At 47.3% G+C, this 18025-nt stretch overlaps 1 protein-coding gene across 4 annotated transcripts in view; it reads right to left on the bottom strand.

Moving 5' to 3' along the window:
* Positions 1-18025, bottom strand: part of LOC149308208 (ral guanine nucleotide dissociation stimulator-like) — a 66293-nt gene continuing 48268 nt past the window's right edge. For 2 of the 4 annotated variants that reach the window (XM_089535329.1, XM_089535328.1), the window contains exons 8-18: positions 17516-17619; positions 13674-13758; positions 11239-11316; positions 10636-10722; positions 10070-10102; positions 8868-8989; positions 8375-8470; positions 7348-7627; positions 6139-6384; positions 3922-4036; positions 194-3418 (exon numbers count right to left, since the gene is read on the bottom strand). In XM_089535329.1, coding sequence (XP_089391455.1) covers positions 3243-3418; positions 3922-4036; positions 6139-6384; positions 7348-7627; positions 8375-8470; positions 8868-8989; positions 10070-10102; positions 10636-10722; positions 11239-11316; positions 13674-13758; positions 17516-17619 — 1422 coding nt within the window. In that variant the 3' untranslated portion in view covers positions 194-3242. Of the gene's footprint in view, positions 3419-3921; positions 4037-6138; positions 6385-7347; positions 7628-8374; positions 8471-8867; positions 8990-10069; positions 10103-10635; positions 10723-11238; positions 11317-13673; positions 13759-17515; positions 17620-18025 lie in introns of all 4 variants that reach the window. The other 2 variants (XM_089535326.1, XM_089535327.1) reach the window with 2 other exon arrangements.

Below are 18025 nucleotides of genomic sequence, written 5' to 3'. Positions count from 1 at the left end.
TTTTTTTTAATGAATCAGTTATGAAATAAGTTTCAAAACATTTCATCCTACTGTCATAGCTACTAGGGATGCATCAGAGAGCTCACCAGGACAATGAGCCTAGGGGCTCTCCATCATCTGAAGAAGGTGATGAAGAGCAGGAGGGAGGAATAAAGGTTTTAAATTAAACACTTTTCTGTGTTTTTTTAATTGCACTGTTTTAATCTTGTAAGCCACTTTGAGTCCCAGTTTTGGGAAAAGGGCAGGAAATTAATTAATTAATTAATTAATTAATTAATTAATAATAAAGACTGGGATTCAAATCCCTACTCAGCCAAAGAAACCCATTGAGAGATCTTGGGCAGTCACACTTTCTCAACCTCAGGAGGCAAAAACAAACCTCTTAACAAATGTGCCAAAGAAAACTTCTCTTCAATGTCCTGACATGAGCCGCCGTATCCAATGCATGCCCTCTATGAGGCAGATCCATGCTTTAAAAAGCCTACTCACTGCAGAGAGGCAAGCTTGTTGTGGTATCTTTTCCCCCATTGGCGGCGAACTCTCTGACCCTACCTCCAGCCAGTACAACACATGGGATATTTGTCCAGTGACACAAAATAATGTCAAAACATTGGTATTTTAATGAAAAGGTTAATTACATTGCTGTATACACATCACAACTCAATAGTCTGCCATTGTGTGGCAATTGGTACAAAACAGACTGTAACTATGTTCACCTGCATGAATCATGCCACTCTCTCTCTCACACACACACACATACACACATGCAGATGCTGAAGAGTCTGACACTGAGATGCCCAGAGGAGGGGGGAGGCTAAGAGGAAGGACCCAGCCCAGTGCAGGTGGTAGATCTCTCATCTGCCCCATATTGCTAAGGTGCCTCGGCAGTCAGCCAGTGCTTCATCAACTATGGAAGTTGTAATCCAACAACAGCTGCAGACTACAAGTTCCTCCCGAGTAAAAAGAATAAAAAGTGGATAAAAGGCAGTCTTCCCCAAAACTAAAACTCCCACCATCCTCACCCAGCACATCCAGACAGTGCGAAATGGAGAAGGCTGGTTGAAGCCGAAGGGCACTGTTACAGTGTTAGGCACACACACAGTGGAGGATTGTGGATGATCCACGGGAGAAGCCTGGCTCAGGGTCATCAGCACTGAGGGTCATGCCCCTCAAACCAAGCAGGTAGCAATGGGAGGGCATCCAAGAGAGGAGCCCAGTGACTCCTCTGAGAAGATGGGAGCATGCAAGAAGAATGGACCACTTTCTTCTTTTAGCATAGGCAAACTACTGAAAGGAACACAAACATATGCTTCACTGTGTCCAGGGAAATATGCTGAATAGGAAACAGACAAGGAAAGGAACCCGCACCCTGCAAAATACACACACATGCACACCCAAGCATGCCTCTGCCCTCAAGGAGCCTCCTGCTCCCTTCATAGGCAGAACAGAAGCCAGGGCACTTTCTCAGATCTGTGGTGTGTGTGAGCGAGCAAGCGGGTGGGCAGGTAAGTGTAGAGCTGGGTACATCTCAACTGACACCACAGCACCCTAACCATAAAGAGGCAGACAAAGCCCCTCTCACATCTCTGTGGTGCCAAGAGAGAAGTGGACTCCTAATGACAAGGTGGTTTGGGAGCTTGCCTTCTAGAAGCCACTGCAAGACACAGGTAAAACCTCACACCTGTGTTGTTGCCTCACTTGAGTTTCCCTCACATCCCCTATGTTCTTCCAAAAGGGCTGTGGCTTCTCTCACTTAGAGCCTTCCAGCGCTTACTCAAGCCAGCTCAGTTCCATCCAGGCTAAAGCTCATCTAAGGAGAATACTCTGGCCTGGACCGCCCTGCGCAGTAACACAGCGATAGCTTTATCTGACACCTTGAGACAATCTGTTAAAAATAATTAGACTTAGTGCATTAATTAGTATTTCCAGTGTAGTGATTTATATGCTAACTGCTAAGTTCTTCCCCCCCTTAAAGCTCCAATAAAAAAATCCTTCCCAAAATTCAATCATGATAAAGATGAAATTTTTTTGCCTTCTCCAGCCTCTCTCTCTGTCTCTCTCTCTCACACACACCACACACATCCAAGGCCTCTCACTACTTACAACATAAAAGTGACCACACTGATGGACCTTAAACAGTGTTAGTAAAATGTACAAATTCAACTGTCTATTTACAAGCAATAAATACTGGAGAAAAAAACAAAAACAAATTAGTAACTTCAGTTTGCTCTGGTTTGTCTTTACAAAAAATTCTTCACTGCCTGCCACAGTCAATGCACCCTATTTCAAGGCCTAAGCTTCCAGTCCATTACAACACAGAAGTGGTACTTTCCCAAGAGTCTGGCAAAACCAAATGTGGTGGAGGGAGTTTGGGTTTGAAAGCCAGAGGCTCCCCTGCCCCGCCACTTTCCAAGCAAAGTCTGTTATTTACAACATTCTCTGTGCAAAACTGGTGTCTTCTACCCCTGCCCTAACTGATCAGCAGAAGTTCTGACCAAAAAAAAGCAATGCCATTCAATCTTTGGTGCAGGCTCTTTAAAAAAAAAAAAGGAAGAGTAGGGGAGTTTGGAAGGTGAAGAGTCTGAGTGGGATCCCCAGCTGGGCACAGATAACCTGGCTGGCAGGCAGCAGGGGGGAGGACACTGGGGACCCCTCTGACCACCCCGAGGACCAAATGCATTGCCATCAAGGATCCCATCTGAGGGCTCTAGGCAGGGAGTCACCCCAGGCTGAGCCCAGGGGTGTCCTCTTTCCCCCTGGCTCACTTGGCCCTCCTGCCTTCCTCCACTTCTCCCCGCTCTGGGTGCTGGCAGAGGGGGTGAGGAAGCTGGTACTGGCATGGCGAGAAGAGGCGCCTAAGGCAGAGAGGTGGGTGTTGTGCCAGGCTGTTACAGATTGGTAAGCCTTTGCACCTTGGTTTTAAAAAATGTTTAAAAATCTCTGTAAAAAAAAGCAAGAGAGACGCAGACTTGACTGAAGGCAAGGACCAGCTGCCAATGCCAAGGCAGAGGGCAATAAACAGGTGGCTGAGTGCGTGTGGACACGTGGGGTGTTCTGGTTCCTTCAGCCACCTCTTTGGGTTTGACTGTGCCTTCCTGTGTGCTCTCCCTTCTGTGGGAAGCCAGAGAAGGCCAAGGAAAGGCAGTGGCATCACCCCACTAGAAGCCGTCCTTTAAGAGTGGTTGGTGGCCAAGAGCTGGCTTGGTGGCAGGCGCCAGCCAAAGTGGCTGGCCAGGCCAGGGTCAGAAAATGCCTTTGGCGATCTTGAGTCCCTTCTGCTTCATCCGGGGCAGCGTGGAGCTGGAGCCGTGCTTGATTTTGACAGCCCGGGAGAAGCCTCTCTTCTTGAGGACAAAGTCGTAGTTGGCTGCAGAGTTCATGGCATAGAAGACATTGGCGTTGTCTGGGATCTTGAGCTCTGGGAAAGTGGCAAAAAAGGGAGGGGAGGGAGGGAGAGAGAGTGAACAGAGTCCAAGGCTGGCCAGGCTTTTAAGGACAGCAGTGAGTGGGAAGGTCAGGGAGGGTGGGCAAGCTGTCCAGACCCTGGCTGGGTGAAAGGGAAGCAAAGGGAGAGTAAATGAAGGAGGTGGAGTGAGGAAAACAGTAGTGTGTGGATGCACAGAAAGGCAGAACCAAAGTGGAAAAGGGTGACTGGAGGGGAGGGAGCATATGCAGAAAAGGGTGGTGTGAGAGTGTGTGTAAGAAGGGGTGGCCCCCATGGCAAGCTGGCCTCCACAGAGAAAAGGAACATGACCCTCAAGGAAAGTAAAGAACAGGTGGGGAAAGAGGGAACAGGTTCCTGAGAAAAAGTGGGAGATCAAGGGGGGAGGGGGAAGAAAGGAGAGAGCCAGGAGAGAAGGAACAGTAGCCAGGGCTGGAAGGGAGGCCAGCAGCCACCCTGGGGGCCCAGGTCTCTCATACCTCTTTCTTCTGAGATGATCTGAATCAGCTCATAATCTTCTGGCCGGTCAGCATCTAGATTGTGCTTGGCCATGGCCTTCCGGATTACCACTGGAGTTTTGTCCTGGCTTGTTACCTGGAATATTGCATCAATAGGCATTCAGTCTTTTTGAAAAAATCATTGCTTTAAACTTAACTTCACATATGCCTCCAAGTACAGCTGTAAACTTCTTAATAAAGAGAAAAAGAAAATAAAATGAGCTGTTGGTCAAGATTCTGCCTCTCATGCAGTTCCATCACTACCCTGATGGGCAGCTCCTGCTCCTGTCCGGTTGGCAGAAGGGATGTGATTCAGACCCTTCCACCAGGAAGATGCCACTGCCACAGCAGGAGACACCATCTTGGGGCTTGACAGCTGCTGGGAGGCAGGAATGCAACTGCAAAATGGGGCACATGCAGATAAGCCACACTGTCAGACGTGCCCATCATTAACAGGATTCAGCATGTTTATAGTCCATCAGTGCAATGGCTGGCTTAAAAGCAACCAAAGAAGGAGCTTAAGAACATGAACAAACATTATTATTTTTTCCTCCTCATCTCCTGAGTATCTCCTGAGATGCTTCTTCTGATACTTTTGAGAATTTTGTGATACTTCCTGAGATGTAATCATCATCTCCATAAAGCTCTAGCTTTTTCTTCTGGCCTGCCAGGTCTTTAGACCCTTCCTGAAAGCAGCCAAAGGAGCAACCCACTATTATTATTATTATTATTATTATTATTATTATTATTATTATTATTATTATTATTATACCTTTATTTATAAAGTGCTGTAAATTTACACACTATGCCTCGGAGGAGAAGCCAATTCACCGTCCAGGAGACACACAGGACAAACTCCTGCCTTGTGGGCCTCTGCGAACAAAGCTTTTGCCAAAGAGGGCTCTTCCAAAGATCAAAACATCCAGGCAGGTTCAAAAGGAGGGAGACTGTCCCTTAGGTGGCACATCCCAGAATGCACTGCACTACACACAAAGTATTGTCTAGATTTACTGTAAATAAATCTGTGGCTGTGATTCCACAGACTTTGCCTTAGGTAGTAACTCCCCATGTAGAACTATCTGACACCCCACAGATTTACCACAAAGCTGCTGAAGCCCCCCCCCCCCCCCCAAAAAAAAAATCCTCCTTATGGTTATTCTGTGCCTGGTGGAGTGCAGGGAAGGACCAGGGAGGCCTTTGGCTATGCCCCTGTAGCTAGACACAAAATGACTGTATCCTCTGCTGAGGTCCCATTGGGGTCCTCTGGAGGTTTCAGATGTGGATGCAATTATTTCACATTTGGTTAGAGGGATTCCCATGCACCTTGCTGTCTGCCAGGCAAAGAATGGTGTTTCGGTCATTGTGGAAGGAGGGAGAGGTGGAAGATCAAGCTCTGGAGTGATCAAAAACCGATGCACACTGACCTAGGGTTAGCTTATTGGCTTACACATTGTAAACCGCTTAGGATGTGCTAATTCACTGATAAGCGGTATAGAAATATACTTGCTATTGCTTATGCCAGCAACAGGGTTGTAAACCACAAAGGATGCTAGCCTTGTTATGTGTGCATATGGTAACATAACCTGCCTAGCTCGCTTAAACGGACTGGCACCGTTGAACATCAAGTGCTGCTAAGGTACTATGTGTTGTAACTGTACTGTGGAAAGTGGGATTCAACATCCTAATAGTCTTAGTTTTTCTTCAAAAACAACCAAGATCCCAGTCCTGAGAGCAGAGGTATCCCTGAAAAGGTGTGGACAATGGCTGGGACACATACAGGCAGACCATCAGGCCATAATATAGGACTTCAACCCATTCCTGCTGTTGTCCCAAAAGCTGTCAGTGTCCATGTGTACACACAAACACACACATACTGCCTCCATCTGACCCCCCCCCCCCCATGACAACTGGCAGAATGGCACAAGTTAAGAAAATGAGGAAACAGCACAAAATTTGATAGCCTCCCTCTCTCAACTGGCAGTCCTTTGAGTCTCTTGGACTGTATTTCCTATCAGCCCTAGCTTATGCACCCAGTCATAAGGAATCAAGAAAGCAGAAGCCCAAATGGCCTGGAGGCCAGTAGGACTGGTGATGAGTGGGTGAAGATGATACCTAGCTAACCTCTTCACCCCCTCAAGCCTCCAAAATCCACCCCACTCTTCCACCACCCCTACCCCCACCCCCGAGGAGGGCACTGACCAGGATGCTCTTGTACATGTTGCCATTCTCCACAGCTAAGCTGACCCGGATGATGCAGCAGTCGTCAATCTGCTGGTTGTAGAGGGGCAGCGAGAGGGAGGAGTAGCTGGAAAGGCCTGAGACAGAGCGCTTGTGGGTGCGTGAGGCCACCACTGGCGTGGAGGAGACTGAGGATGAGGAGGCACTGCTGGAACTTGAGCCGATGCCAGACGTGTCCAAGGAGGAGAGTGAAGTGGACTCCCAGAACTGCAGCCGGCCAGAGGGGGGCAGTGGGACGAGAAGGGAGAGGGGAGAAGGGAGAATTCAGAGGCTTTCATTAAACAGATCAGCCAGGACTCCAGCACAGTTGGATGTGATTGCAAATCCCCAGTGCCCTCCTGGCACAAGCAGCACCCAGTGCTGCAGGAGAGTGCAGGGTCTTGAGTCTGATGCTCATGCACAGCTCTGCTCCAGGACAGTTTTCTGCACCACATCCCACTCTCCCCCAGCAGATTCTTGCTACAGAGCTGGAGGATGACTAAGGAAGAGGGGGGAAAGGGACCACATCATCTCTCTTTCTGCCTCCCCTCCCCAGCCTTTCTTATATCCCTTTGCCCCACAAGGACTGCTTTCTGGCACCTCCTCATGACCAGCAGTGGAGCAACAAGGGGCAGGGGGTATTTATCCTACCACCACATCTCCAGTGGGTCATACCACCATGTTTCAGCACACAGATATCTATGTTGCCTCCTTTCAGACCACCATCTTTGCCAAATTTGGGTCTGGTTGCAGGAGCTTTCAATCAGTTTGGCCATTTTTCAGGTGCCTTCTTAAAACGGGGCTGGGGGGGGGGGGCGAATATCAGCCTGAAAATCAGCACCACTTCTTAAAATGGGGCTGGGGGGGTGGGTTTGAAGGGTTGGACTTTGGACCCCAAGGGTCACATTTTGCTCCCACTCTCCTGATCAGGGCAGAAGAACAGCACTTGGAAGGGGGGCTTCACAATGCATGCCGAGAAGTTTCTCCCTTCCGGGATAAAAACAAAGGCTCCTCCCCCTCCTCCTGCAAACCACTGTGTATGTGTGTGGGGGGGCTTAATGTTCAAACTCTACCCTCAGTGGACCCGGGGTGGCAGGAGCTAGGGGCCCTGGAGTCATAGGGGGCCCAGAGCTCAGTGGCTATAGATTCCAGCCAGTGCCCCCCACCCTTCCTCTGGCCCAAGAGGCGCACCTGCTGCCTGCCCACCAGGGCGTGAGCAGGGCCCAGGGAGCTGCCACCGTCACTGCTGCTGCTGCCGCCTGGTACCTTCTTCTCTTGGCCCTCGGGGGAGTCAGGGATGAAGCCAGCGTTGACCTCCTCTACGTCGGAACTGCTGGAACCGGCTGAAGTGACGCTGACGGAGTCGGCTGTGCTGTCCCCACTGCACAGGTAGGGCCCACACTTCAGCTGGTCAAAGGACTTGGAGTGACAACTGCCACTAGTACAGGGCTCAGTGGTGGGTGCCTGCCGGCTGGATGAGATAAACAAAGAAGGCAGCCAGCTCAGCACCAGGCCTACAAGGAAGTGTCTCAGGAGCTGCATTTGGGGGGAGGGGAGAGGGGGCTGCACTAGGTGACACCATAAGTAGGGTGACAGTACTCCTCCTCAAACTTTAGTCTGCCTTTTGACAGAAATAGGTCATGGCGTTCGTTTGCCTACATCATTTTAATGCTAGAGCTCAGTGGAAGAAAAGGCAGGGGGTGAGTAAGAATTGTGTCTCCTTTCTTCACCCATTGAGTCTGAAAGCCGTGGGGTGAGTCTCAGTGAGCAGAGAAAGGACAGGCCTCGCTTGCAGCACAGGGAGCAATGTTTCTATGTCCTTTCTCTGCCCATAAGACTCCATTACCAACACTGGGTGACAGCGACCCTAGTGGCACCACTGGCCTCAGGAGAGAGAGCCATTGATGCTTTGGGAATAGGGAAAACGGACACAAAAGCTGCAAAAACCCCAAATGACAGCGGCCCCAGTGGGGACTGATTGGGCTTCTGGGCCTGAGGATGCCCATCAGACCTTAGGTAATACCTGTGGCCAGAGGGCAGGCCACTGTGCCAGCTGATGCCAGGGGAAACTTCATGTGATCTGTGGCCCCACCTAGGAAAAAAGACTGTTCCCTCCCCACAGTTCTGTCAGTGCCTCTCCCATTCAGTCTTGTTTGTCAGAAGATCAGGACCCTCTGGACTCCCAAGTCAGAGCTGGGGATGGAGGGTTGGCACTTACTCGCTCCAGCGCTTGATGATGCCAGTGTTCTTCTTGGCCTTCAGGGTATTGCTGGCAGATTCTGAGAGGGGCTCGATTTCACATGACAGGCTGTAACTGTGGAGGAGGAAAAGCAGAGGAGCCCAATGAGTCTCTCAAGAGGAAAGACGGGGTCTGGGTGGGGAGGAGGGCAGCTGACGGTTGGTGGGCCTGATCCAAGAATGGGAGGGAGGGGTTGGCAGCACTGCAGGGGTGCTGTGCTCTCTTCCTCATCTGCCACCATCTCCCAGGTGCAGGTGAGAGTGGGAAACCTCGGTTCGTGCCCAACCTGGGAAGGCAGATTTCTGGCCCTACAGGCAAGCCATAGGTGCAGCTACAAAAAGAGACCCCCCCCCCTCCCCAGACAGGTAAAATATGCTCATGGGCTGGTGGGCAGGTGGGAGGTGTTCCGTGGTGGGATTTGGACACAAGAGGAGAAAGAGGAAGAGGAGAAGGCTGCCACTGCTGAACTCACCTCTCTGCTTCACTCAACCTCTCCATGCTGTGGAACCAGGCAACAAAGCGGCCCTCCCGGATGAAGTTGTAGTTGTTGCAGGCAGACTGGAGCAGCTTGATCTGGGCAATGACCTCAAACTCCTGCCAGGAGGAAGAGGAGGAAGGTGAAGCTCAGCTGAGGGTGTCCCAGGACAAAACCCAGTGTGGGAAGGGGACATGGGAAGAACCCAGGGGAGGGGGGAGAGGGAGAGATGAGCCACTCAGAATCTCACAGAATTCACAACTATGAATCTCACAGGATTTACAACCATTTAAACTCTATTCTATAAATATTGTTCAGATAAACTAGGAGAATTTTTTTTGATGTAAAAGAGGTGCCTGGCACTACCTGGACAAATCCGATTTCATTCTCACTGAGTCTCAGGGCAAACTCTTGCAGGATTTTAGGCAGCTGTGCCCTTTCCCAGGATGTGCTGTTCCACCTCTGCCATTAGGCATATCGAGCCATGCAATGCCAGGGAGTGTGTTCAGTGTGGTGATACCACACAGAGTCTCTCTTTGAGGCAGCCAGGAGTCCTGGCCAGCCAAAGGGGATTTTGTCAAGGAAGCAGAGCTGGAAGAAGGCAGAAGTGCTTGAGCCCAGCCAGGCACACCCCTCCTGTGCAATTCATGGCTCCCTCGCTGCTTAGATCTAATGTATCTGGTGATGAGGACTGCTCTTTCACTTCTGAATTCATAACACAGTATCCATTGGGAGGTTCTGGAGGAACTCTCCCTTCTATTCTTTGCTTGCCTTTCTGAAGATTGTTTGTGTACTTCTGCAAACTAGGCCACGGTGCATAAGTGTGCGCACATACACAGAAACACCGCCCTGCAGCCTGCCTCAGCACAGAGATGGGGCTTTTCTGACTACAGGAGGAGAAAGCGTTTACGGCTTTCTGTGCAGACCTGGCATGGGACCTGAGGGTCTTGTATGCACGTCTCAGTGCAGGCTCTGACTTTCCCAGGCCTATTTTTAAAACTCTTCATTTAAATTTTACAATCTGTTTAATTTTCTCCTTGGTATTGCTCATTATAATAAACTTAAAAAAATTATTATAATGATTATATTTTCTACTGTACATTTTGTGACTTGCAGTTTTATTTTGTTTAACTGTTCCTGGATATTACACAGGGAACATGTCTATCACGATCATCACTACCCCACCTCCTCCTCCTCACCTTCCTCCTTTTCTCAAAGTTGATCAGGCCACCCTGGAAGAGAGGGGTGGGGGAAAAGTAGAAAGAAGAAAATTAAAAACAATCCACTGTTGATTTGGAGTTCCCAAAGACAGAAAGGCCTTGAAAATACAGAATTAATGTACTTTCTTCAGCAAAAAAAAGGTTCCAGCTCCCTCTTGTGGATACGCAGGGCCATTTTGGTTACATAAAAGGGTCCACATTCAAAGTATGGGTCTACTTTTATTATATGGGATAAAAAGACAGACAAGATATGGAGCTGGACCATTTTCAAAAGATCCGCAGTTTAGACTTTAAGGTCTGCAAAGACACAAATCATTTTTTATTTGGTTTCTGATGTATGTAAAGCAGAGATCAGAAACACACAGCTCTCCAGACACTGCTAGAGTGCAACTCCCATTATCTCTCACCACTGTCTATGCTGGTCAGGGGCCAAACAGGACTTACAGTCCAACAACTGGGGGCCATAAAATTATCCACCCCTGCTCTGAAGCAGAATGTGCACTAGGGCACTATTTCCCCTTTCTCTGATTTCCCCCCTTGTCTACCTCCAAATAGTCCTTCATGGCTGTGTCCAACATCACCAGGTCTGTGAGGAAGGTGCCCAGATAAGGGATGGTGCCTTGCATTACTCCCTAGAAAGAGGAAGAGAGGTGTGAAGACCATAGGAAGGGGGCAAGGCACCCACAGTCAGGGAGGCCCCATGGGACTGCCCCATGAGAGGGGAACCATCACTTTGCCACCATGGCTGGACCTGCACCACCACCAATAGGAAAAGGGAACCATGAAGGGGAGAAACAGCTGTCTGAGAGATCCAGCACATTGGCTGGCAGGTCAGAGCTCAGTTAAGTCAAAAAGGGGAGGTAGTCAAAGGCAGACATGCTCCCACTTGAGGGACAGACTACAACTCAGCAGGGGAGTACCTGCCAGACATTGGGCAGGCCCCAAACTCAGCACATGCAGGGGGAAGCTTGCACATTAATATGCTTTTAGGAGACATTCCCCAGCCAGAGGTCCAGCAAGTGAGTAAGGGAACTTTTCTCTCACTCTTGCCAGTTAAGGCAGGCAGTTCTGAGCTGAGATGGGCCAATGGTCTGCTGTGGGTCAGATGGCTTCAGAGGAAGAGGATGAAAGAGCCTTCGTCCACTCACCATTTCACGTTGCTGCTGCTGCCGCTTCTGAGCTCTCTTTGGGTTGATCTCTAGCGTGGCGAATTTGGAGGTTCCCTCCTGCATTTCCCCAGTGGCAAAAAAGAGAGAGGCAGGGAGATGAGTTCAGAGAGACTGCATCCTGTGGACAAGGGCTGTGGCCACTTCCAGTGAGGGCTGCCGCCACCATGCAGCTTCTAATAAAATGTTACCCAGCAAATACTGACAGAAGGAGATCCAACAGAAGACGTGGGACTCAGCCTCTTCATGGAGGATCACGAATCCTAAGGAAAGCCCTGAGTGGGACAGCCACCCCTCTCTGTGTGAGGCCTTTCAAAGCACGCCAAGAAAATGCACACCAACCCTCAGGCAGGAGGATGCTTATGTGGGTAGTCTAATTACTGGATATACTCATGTATAAGTCTAGAAATTTAGGTCAAAAAATTGACCCAAAAAACCCAAGTCAAATTATCCATGGGTCAATGTAAGTACATATTGTATTTTAACTCTTATTTAAAAAGGAATAATCCCCTAGTGAAAGGCATGAGTGGAATCTGTCCTGGAAGCACTGACCTGGCTCTGTTCTCTCATTAATCTTGCCTTTAGGGCGAACACCAACAGGATGCCTGATGGAATCTTGTAAGTTCTTTGGCACTGTTTTCCTTTGTTTCATCCTTTGGCTCCTTTGTTGCATGCCCCTAAGTGTTACCCTCAAGATAGCCATGGCTCATATCAAAATCCATAATTTTGGTCCCAAAACCTACCCTCAACTTATGCATGAGGTCAGGTATATTCGGTATATTATCAGCTTTTGTATGAAGGGAACCTTTTAGCTCTGTCCCTTTTTAACCTTCCTACATCACTTTGAATCCTGGGTTGGAGAAAAGGTGGGATATAAATAAATACTCATAGGTCCTTTTCTGGTGAAGAGCCAGTGCAACCAGGGGGATGGGGTGGGTGGACTGTATCATCACACATTCTGCCTATCCCAGATGCCGGGCAGAAGTTTTTGGAACGTTTTGCTCTCCTTTCTAAAGGGAAATGGAGAAAAACAGACCAAAAACAGCCTGTAAACCTGTTCCCAACATGCGGCTGCCCACTTGGCTGGCCAGCACCTACGGGAGAGAAGACGCTAGAAAAAAGGCCAGTCTCAGAAGACCACCCACCATTTTGCGTAGCTATTATCCACCAGCCCACAAACAAGGGGTGTGTGTTTTGTAGGACACAGGTTTTATAGAAGGGCCCACACTGAGAACTCTTGGAGATGGCAGAAGTGTGATTTGTCAGACTGAAAAGGATGCAATGGCCAATGCGCCACTAGGAAGACAACAACGGAACCGCTGCAAAGGCACTGAACACATCAGGTTGACAACATGGAGCAGGGGAGGGGCAGTGAAGAAAGAGTCAAGAACAGATCTGAGGTTCTCTACCTGCTGCTTTCACCACTCTGCAGGGAAGATGAGACTGGGGAGGAGAGCGTAATGGGAACAGCAAACCATCCCTTGGCTGCCAGGCCAGCAAGCTCTCTCTCTCTCACACACACACACACATACACACCCCTGACATAACGTTTGTGCTTTTAAGGAGCTGCATGACAAGAAAATAATTTCAAGCAACACCTGTAGGATACAAGCTCACCAGCAGCAGTTAAAAGAGACAGGAGAGCCTACAGAGGCGTGCAGATTCCAGGTTGGCAGGAGCAACAGATATTGCCAAGAGCCCCCAACTTGGTGCCAAAGAAACACACAGAATGAAAGAATTCTGAGCCCAATAGCTTGTTCTGGGTACCAAGACTTGAAAGGGGCTCACAGTCCCTTCAGACCAAGAGCCATTCCCTGGTGATTCCAAATTCTTTTCACTTCAACAGTAAAAGGTGAAGTAGAGGGGAGTCTTTAGTTCTTGCTCCTGTTATACAATTAGGTCTCAAAATTCTTTTAGGATTTGACTGCAAATCACACAGACATTCCCCCAAAAAAGGCATCTCTAATATGGCTTTGGGAAATCCAAATGCACCAGAAATTTAAACTATTAAGTGGTGGAAACACTAAAGGTGATAACAGATTTGCTAAAACAACACTTCAATGAAGATAAGCAGAATGTAATGCAAAGCTAACCCGTGCTGGGAGCCCAGTTTCCTGACTCAGGCTCATCTGACAAAGCAAAGCATACAGTAGTCAACTAAACAGAAGGGTCCTTCATGGCAGCACTGGCCATGGCTAATCAGTGCTGTTAACAGCAGGTTGACAGTCACAGACTGCTCTCCTCCTGCTCACCCACCTATCTCCACTGCACCAGGAGAGAAAAGTGTACATTTGGACTGAATGCTCCACACCCTAATTAACGGCCCCGATTCATCAGCCAGCCCTGGGTGAGTGCAACAGCATGAACAGCATAGTTTTGTGTGTCACAGAAAGAAACAGATTAAACCAATGTCTTACCTTAATAAGGAGCTCACGGCTCAAAGAGTGGTTATTGTCATCTGAAAAGATTTCTGATAGCTCGTGGAAAGTGCGGAAGCTCTCACTGTTGAGGGAAGAACGAAAAATGAACTCCTGGCCTCTTTTAGGGCTGCCTTCCCATGCTGTCTCCTTTACTTCTCAGAACTGATTGTATTTCATTTAGCCTGGCAATTTCGTCTTTAAAAAATTTAAAACTGCCAGAATTCACCCATTTATTTATTTATTGAATTTATATCCCACTTTTCTTCCAAGATGGGATTTAAGATGGCTTAATTATTTTATATGCTACCTTTCTCCCGAGGTGGAAACCAAGGCAACCCACAGAAGAAAAGCAATTAAAATCAAATCACAATTATAACACTGTAAAATTATTTTTAAAAATACCACAGTTAAAAAATAAATGCAGCTTGCTCTCCCGTAGATTTAAGCATTGGATGGCAAGCCACATAGCCCCTAATGACTGTGCATGCATGTGGCCACAGAAGAGCAGCAGCACCCACATGTGCCACCACTGAAAACCATAGGAGTTCTGCATTTTATCCACCAGGATGGGTGGGTTCAGAATGGAATACTGTGAATGGGGGCCTGGAATACTGGAATACTGTGTCAAGGTCTGGGCACCACAATTCAAAAAGGATGTTGACAAGCTGGAGCATATCCAGAGGAGGCTGACCAAAATGGCGAAGGGACTGGAAACCATGTCTTATGAAGAGAGATTTAGGCAGCTGGATATGTTCAGCCTGGAAAAGAGAGGATTAAGAGGTGATATGATAGCCCTGTATAGGTATTTGAGGCGGTGTCATATTGAGGATGGAGTAAGCTTGTTTTCTGCTGCTCCAGAGAATGGACATGGAACAATAGATGCAAGCTACAGGAAAAGAGATTCTCAACATTCTCAACATTAGGAAGAACTTCCTGACAGTAAGAGCTGTTTGACAGTAGAACACACTCCCTCAGAGAATGGTGAAGTCTCTTTATTTGGAGGTCTTTAAACAGAGGCTGGCTGGACATCTATAGGGATGTTTTGATTATGTATTCTTGCCTGGCAGAATGGGGTTGGACTGGATGGCCCTTGGGATCTCTTCCAACTCTATGATTCTATGAATTCATCTGGGTTTAAAGAATAATAAATAAATTTAAAGAACTGTTTAAACATATCATTAATTTCTTTAGTATCAGAAGTCATTTTGCCATTAGCTGTTTTAATTGAGTAGGGTATATATTGCATAGGATCTTTTTTTCTGAATCTGGTTAGCAAGTAATTTAGAATTCTTATTTCCAAATTCATAGAACTCTTAATAAATTGTAAATTATGTGAAATTTTATAAATACTGAGCACTTGAAACCCTGTTCTTTTACATGAAAGTTATTATGATATAGTAGAAGACACAGATGATTGATGGCTGGACTGCAGAATTTTTACTTCTGAGAGGAGCTGAATTCTCATTAAACCAGACCTTTTCCTTAATGCTGACAATCCTTTTATGCATTCACCCCTAACTCAGCTTATAATGTATCCCATACTTTATTAATACCAATATCAGGAGTCAATTTTTCTGTTAAAAATTCTGAATGAAATTTATCTTTAGAAACTGTGTTCTGTAAAAGGAAATTGGGTAAAATGATTTTAGGTCTTTATTCCCTAGTTGCAAATTAAGTCCAGCTGGTGAACAATCGAAAGTGGAGATTGATTTTATCTGAGCCTCTAGGACCTTATTGACCAAATTATTTGAAATCAGTATATAGTCTAGCCTGGAATTATGTCTTATGTCTGTAAAAGAGCTAGGAATAATCCAGTTCAGTAGGGTCCATCCCATGCCATGAGCCACCCAAATTCTTGAAAGGTAAATTGCTCATGTTGATGAAGTCACTATGACTTATAGGCTCTGCGGTGGCATTTAGGTCATCTTTAAGAATTGTGTCCTTCCTGGAAGTCTTTGAGCAACTGAAGAATATTCCAAGGGTAGGGTCAGGTGCAATGTCAGGGCATTAAATTGAGCCTCATATGACTACAACACTGCCTTCTGTCAGCAAAGACACAATGGCCCTTTGAGTTTGCCAAAGTGATAGTGAGATGGAATAAGGTCCCTCTTGTGGTGAGTCTCTTGGAGCAGAAGGACATCTGGAGCCTCCTTGTTTCTGATTTTCTGAATCTTGTTCCTTTTGACTGGATTGCTTAGCCCATTCACATTCAGTGGGGCAATTTTCAGAACAGGTATGGAATAAAAAACACAAATTTAACACCATAGTAAAAACAAGCAAACTGGGTCTCCGATGCACCCCAATTTTCTTTCTTTCTTTTTTCAAATGATTCAAACAACAAGAAATGTAAATAAAACGTATATACAGTACAAGAAACACGGCCCATTCTAATGCTGGAGAGGAGCTCATAGAAAGAACTCCAAGTCTTCACCTGAAAGGAGGAAGGCTGCTGTGAGGCAACAGCAGGGGCTTATTGCAATGCCTACTTGACTAGCCATTTGGAGTCTCTGTTTCCATTAACACCAGAGTAGTAAAGGTGCAGGCAAATAGATTGCTTTATGGATTGTATAGGACTAAGTCCTGACAGCACTAAAGTAATTTCTTCTGAGATTTGGTACTTGGGCACTGCTGGCCTTGTGTGTCACACACAATGAAATTTCTAAGAGAGTCTTCTACAGTATTTGTTGTTAGGTGCCTTCCTTCCAATTTATGGTGACCCTATCATGAGGTTTTCCTGGCAAGATTTGTCCAAAAAAGCTCCTTTGCCTTCTTCTGAGGCTGAGAGAGTATGACTTACCCAGGTCACCCAGTGGGTTTCCATGGTGAGCCAAAGGGATTCAAACTCTGGTTCCCAGTTGTAGTCCAACACTCAAACCACACTAAGCTGATCCTTCTTTCTGGGAGGGAGAGGTGCAAACAGAAGACTCACCCACACTGAGTAGAAGAATTAGTGATTAATCTAATGTTTGGAGACTGGAGATTATGCAAAATCCATCCTCTTCCCAAATGCCATCATAGTAACCCTCTTCCTTCCATTCTTTATACATGTCCTTTCCCCCCCTTTTTTCTTTTCACTTCCTCCTTGAGTTTGCTGTGCAGCCACACTGGCTTTTTCAGAAGTTTCATTTTTCTTCTTCCATGGGATTGTTTGTGATTGTACTTTCTGCAACACCTTTCGTGTAAACTCTCCGCTGTAGTACTGAGTACTGTGATTCCAGTGACCACCTCCTCCTTCTTGGTTAGGATCAAATCCAGGATTGCGGATCCCCTTCTTCCTTCCTCCACCTTTTGAAAGAGGAAATTATCTGCCAGGCACATCAGGAATTTGTTGGAGCAGCTATGCTTAGCAGAGTAAGGTCCCGAACAGACAGGCCGAAATAAAACTGCTTCAGGTCACTTTGGAGATATGCTGTTTAAATGATGCATGCATCCTAAGAGGCCAGAAGCAATGCCACAGCCATTCTCCTGTCATAAGGACTGCTTTGCTTTTGGCTTCTTCAGATGCATGTATCATTTAAACAGCATACTTCCATTCAAAGGGTCACCATGAGCCAAGGTTGACTTTAAGGCAGCTAACAACAACTTCTCACAGGAATTCAAGAAATGATTGAAAAGTAGATGGTGAATAGGGGGAAAAGATGATGCCTCTGGAGCAAGGAACTTCCAGCATTACAGAGTTAACAGATAAATGTTATCACTGTTATTATATCACCACCTTAGAAACCCACCCAGGGAGGTGGGAGCATTTTTAATCCTCATATTTCCAAAAACCACTTGGGGGTATGTGCACGTGTGTGGCAGAGGTGTGCCCACAGCTGGAAGCTTTAGTGCCAACTCACCGTGAAACCTCGTCCCACGTCTTCTTCAGCCTATGAATGGCGTTGCATTGCAGGGCAGACAGAATGGCTCGGAGAGAAGAGAAATTCTTTAAAATCCGGCACTCCTGCAGAAATATACACAGAAGTGGACCTGGGATTTAGCACCTGCTGAGAGAGGCAGGTAGATATGGCTAACTGCCTTCTGCAGACAACAGGGGAGACTTCTGTCTCTGGGACACTTTGTCCAACGATCTACTTGCTGACATGTTCCTGGCACAACAGTTGTACACATGGGGATCTATATGTCAGTTATAATTTCCATACAGGTGGGCCAAGAGGAGGAGGAAGAGAAGGAGGAGATCACAGAAGTATTCCAGCCCCCAGCACATACACCCCACAGCCGCATGTTCCCTTTGCTGCTCTTTTGACCTATAGGGCCTGGTCCATCCCTGGGGGACAGTCAGCCCCCACATCAGGTGGTTCCAGGGAGCTCCAACCTGGTAGCACATCTCTTTGCTATGCTCCTGAACA

Source organism: Sceloporus occidentalis, unplaced genomic scaffold (genome assembly GCF_023333645.1).
Source record: "Sceloporus occidentalis isolate IW3139 unplaced genomic scaffold, rSceOcc1.0.p SCAF_8, whole genome shotgun sequence".
NCBI classification, from domain to species: Eukaryota; Metazoa; Chordata; class Lepidosauria; order Squamata; family Phrynosomatidae; genus Sceloporus; species Sceloporus occidentalis.
Note: the sequence above shows the minus strand (reverse complement) of the source record. Positions and strands in the feature narration are given on the sequence as shown.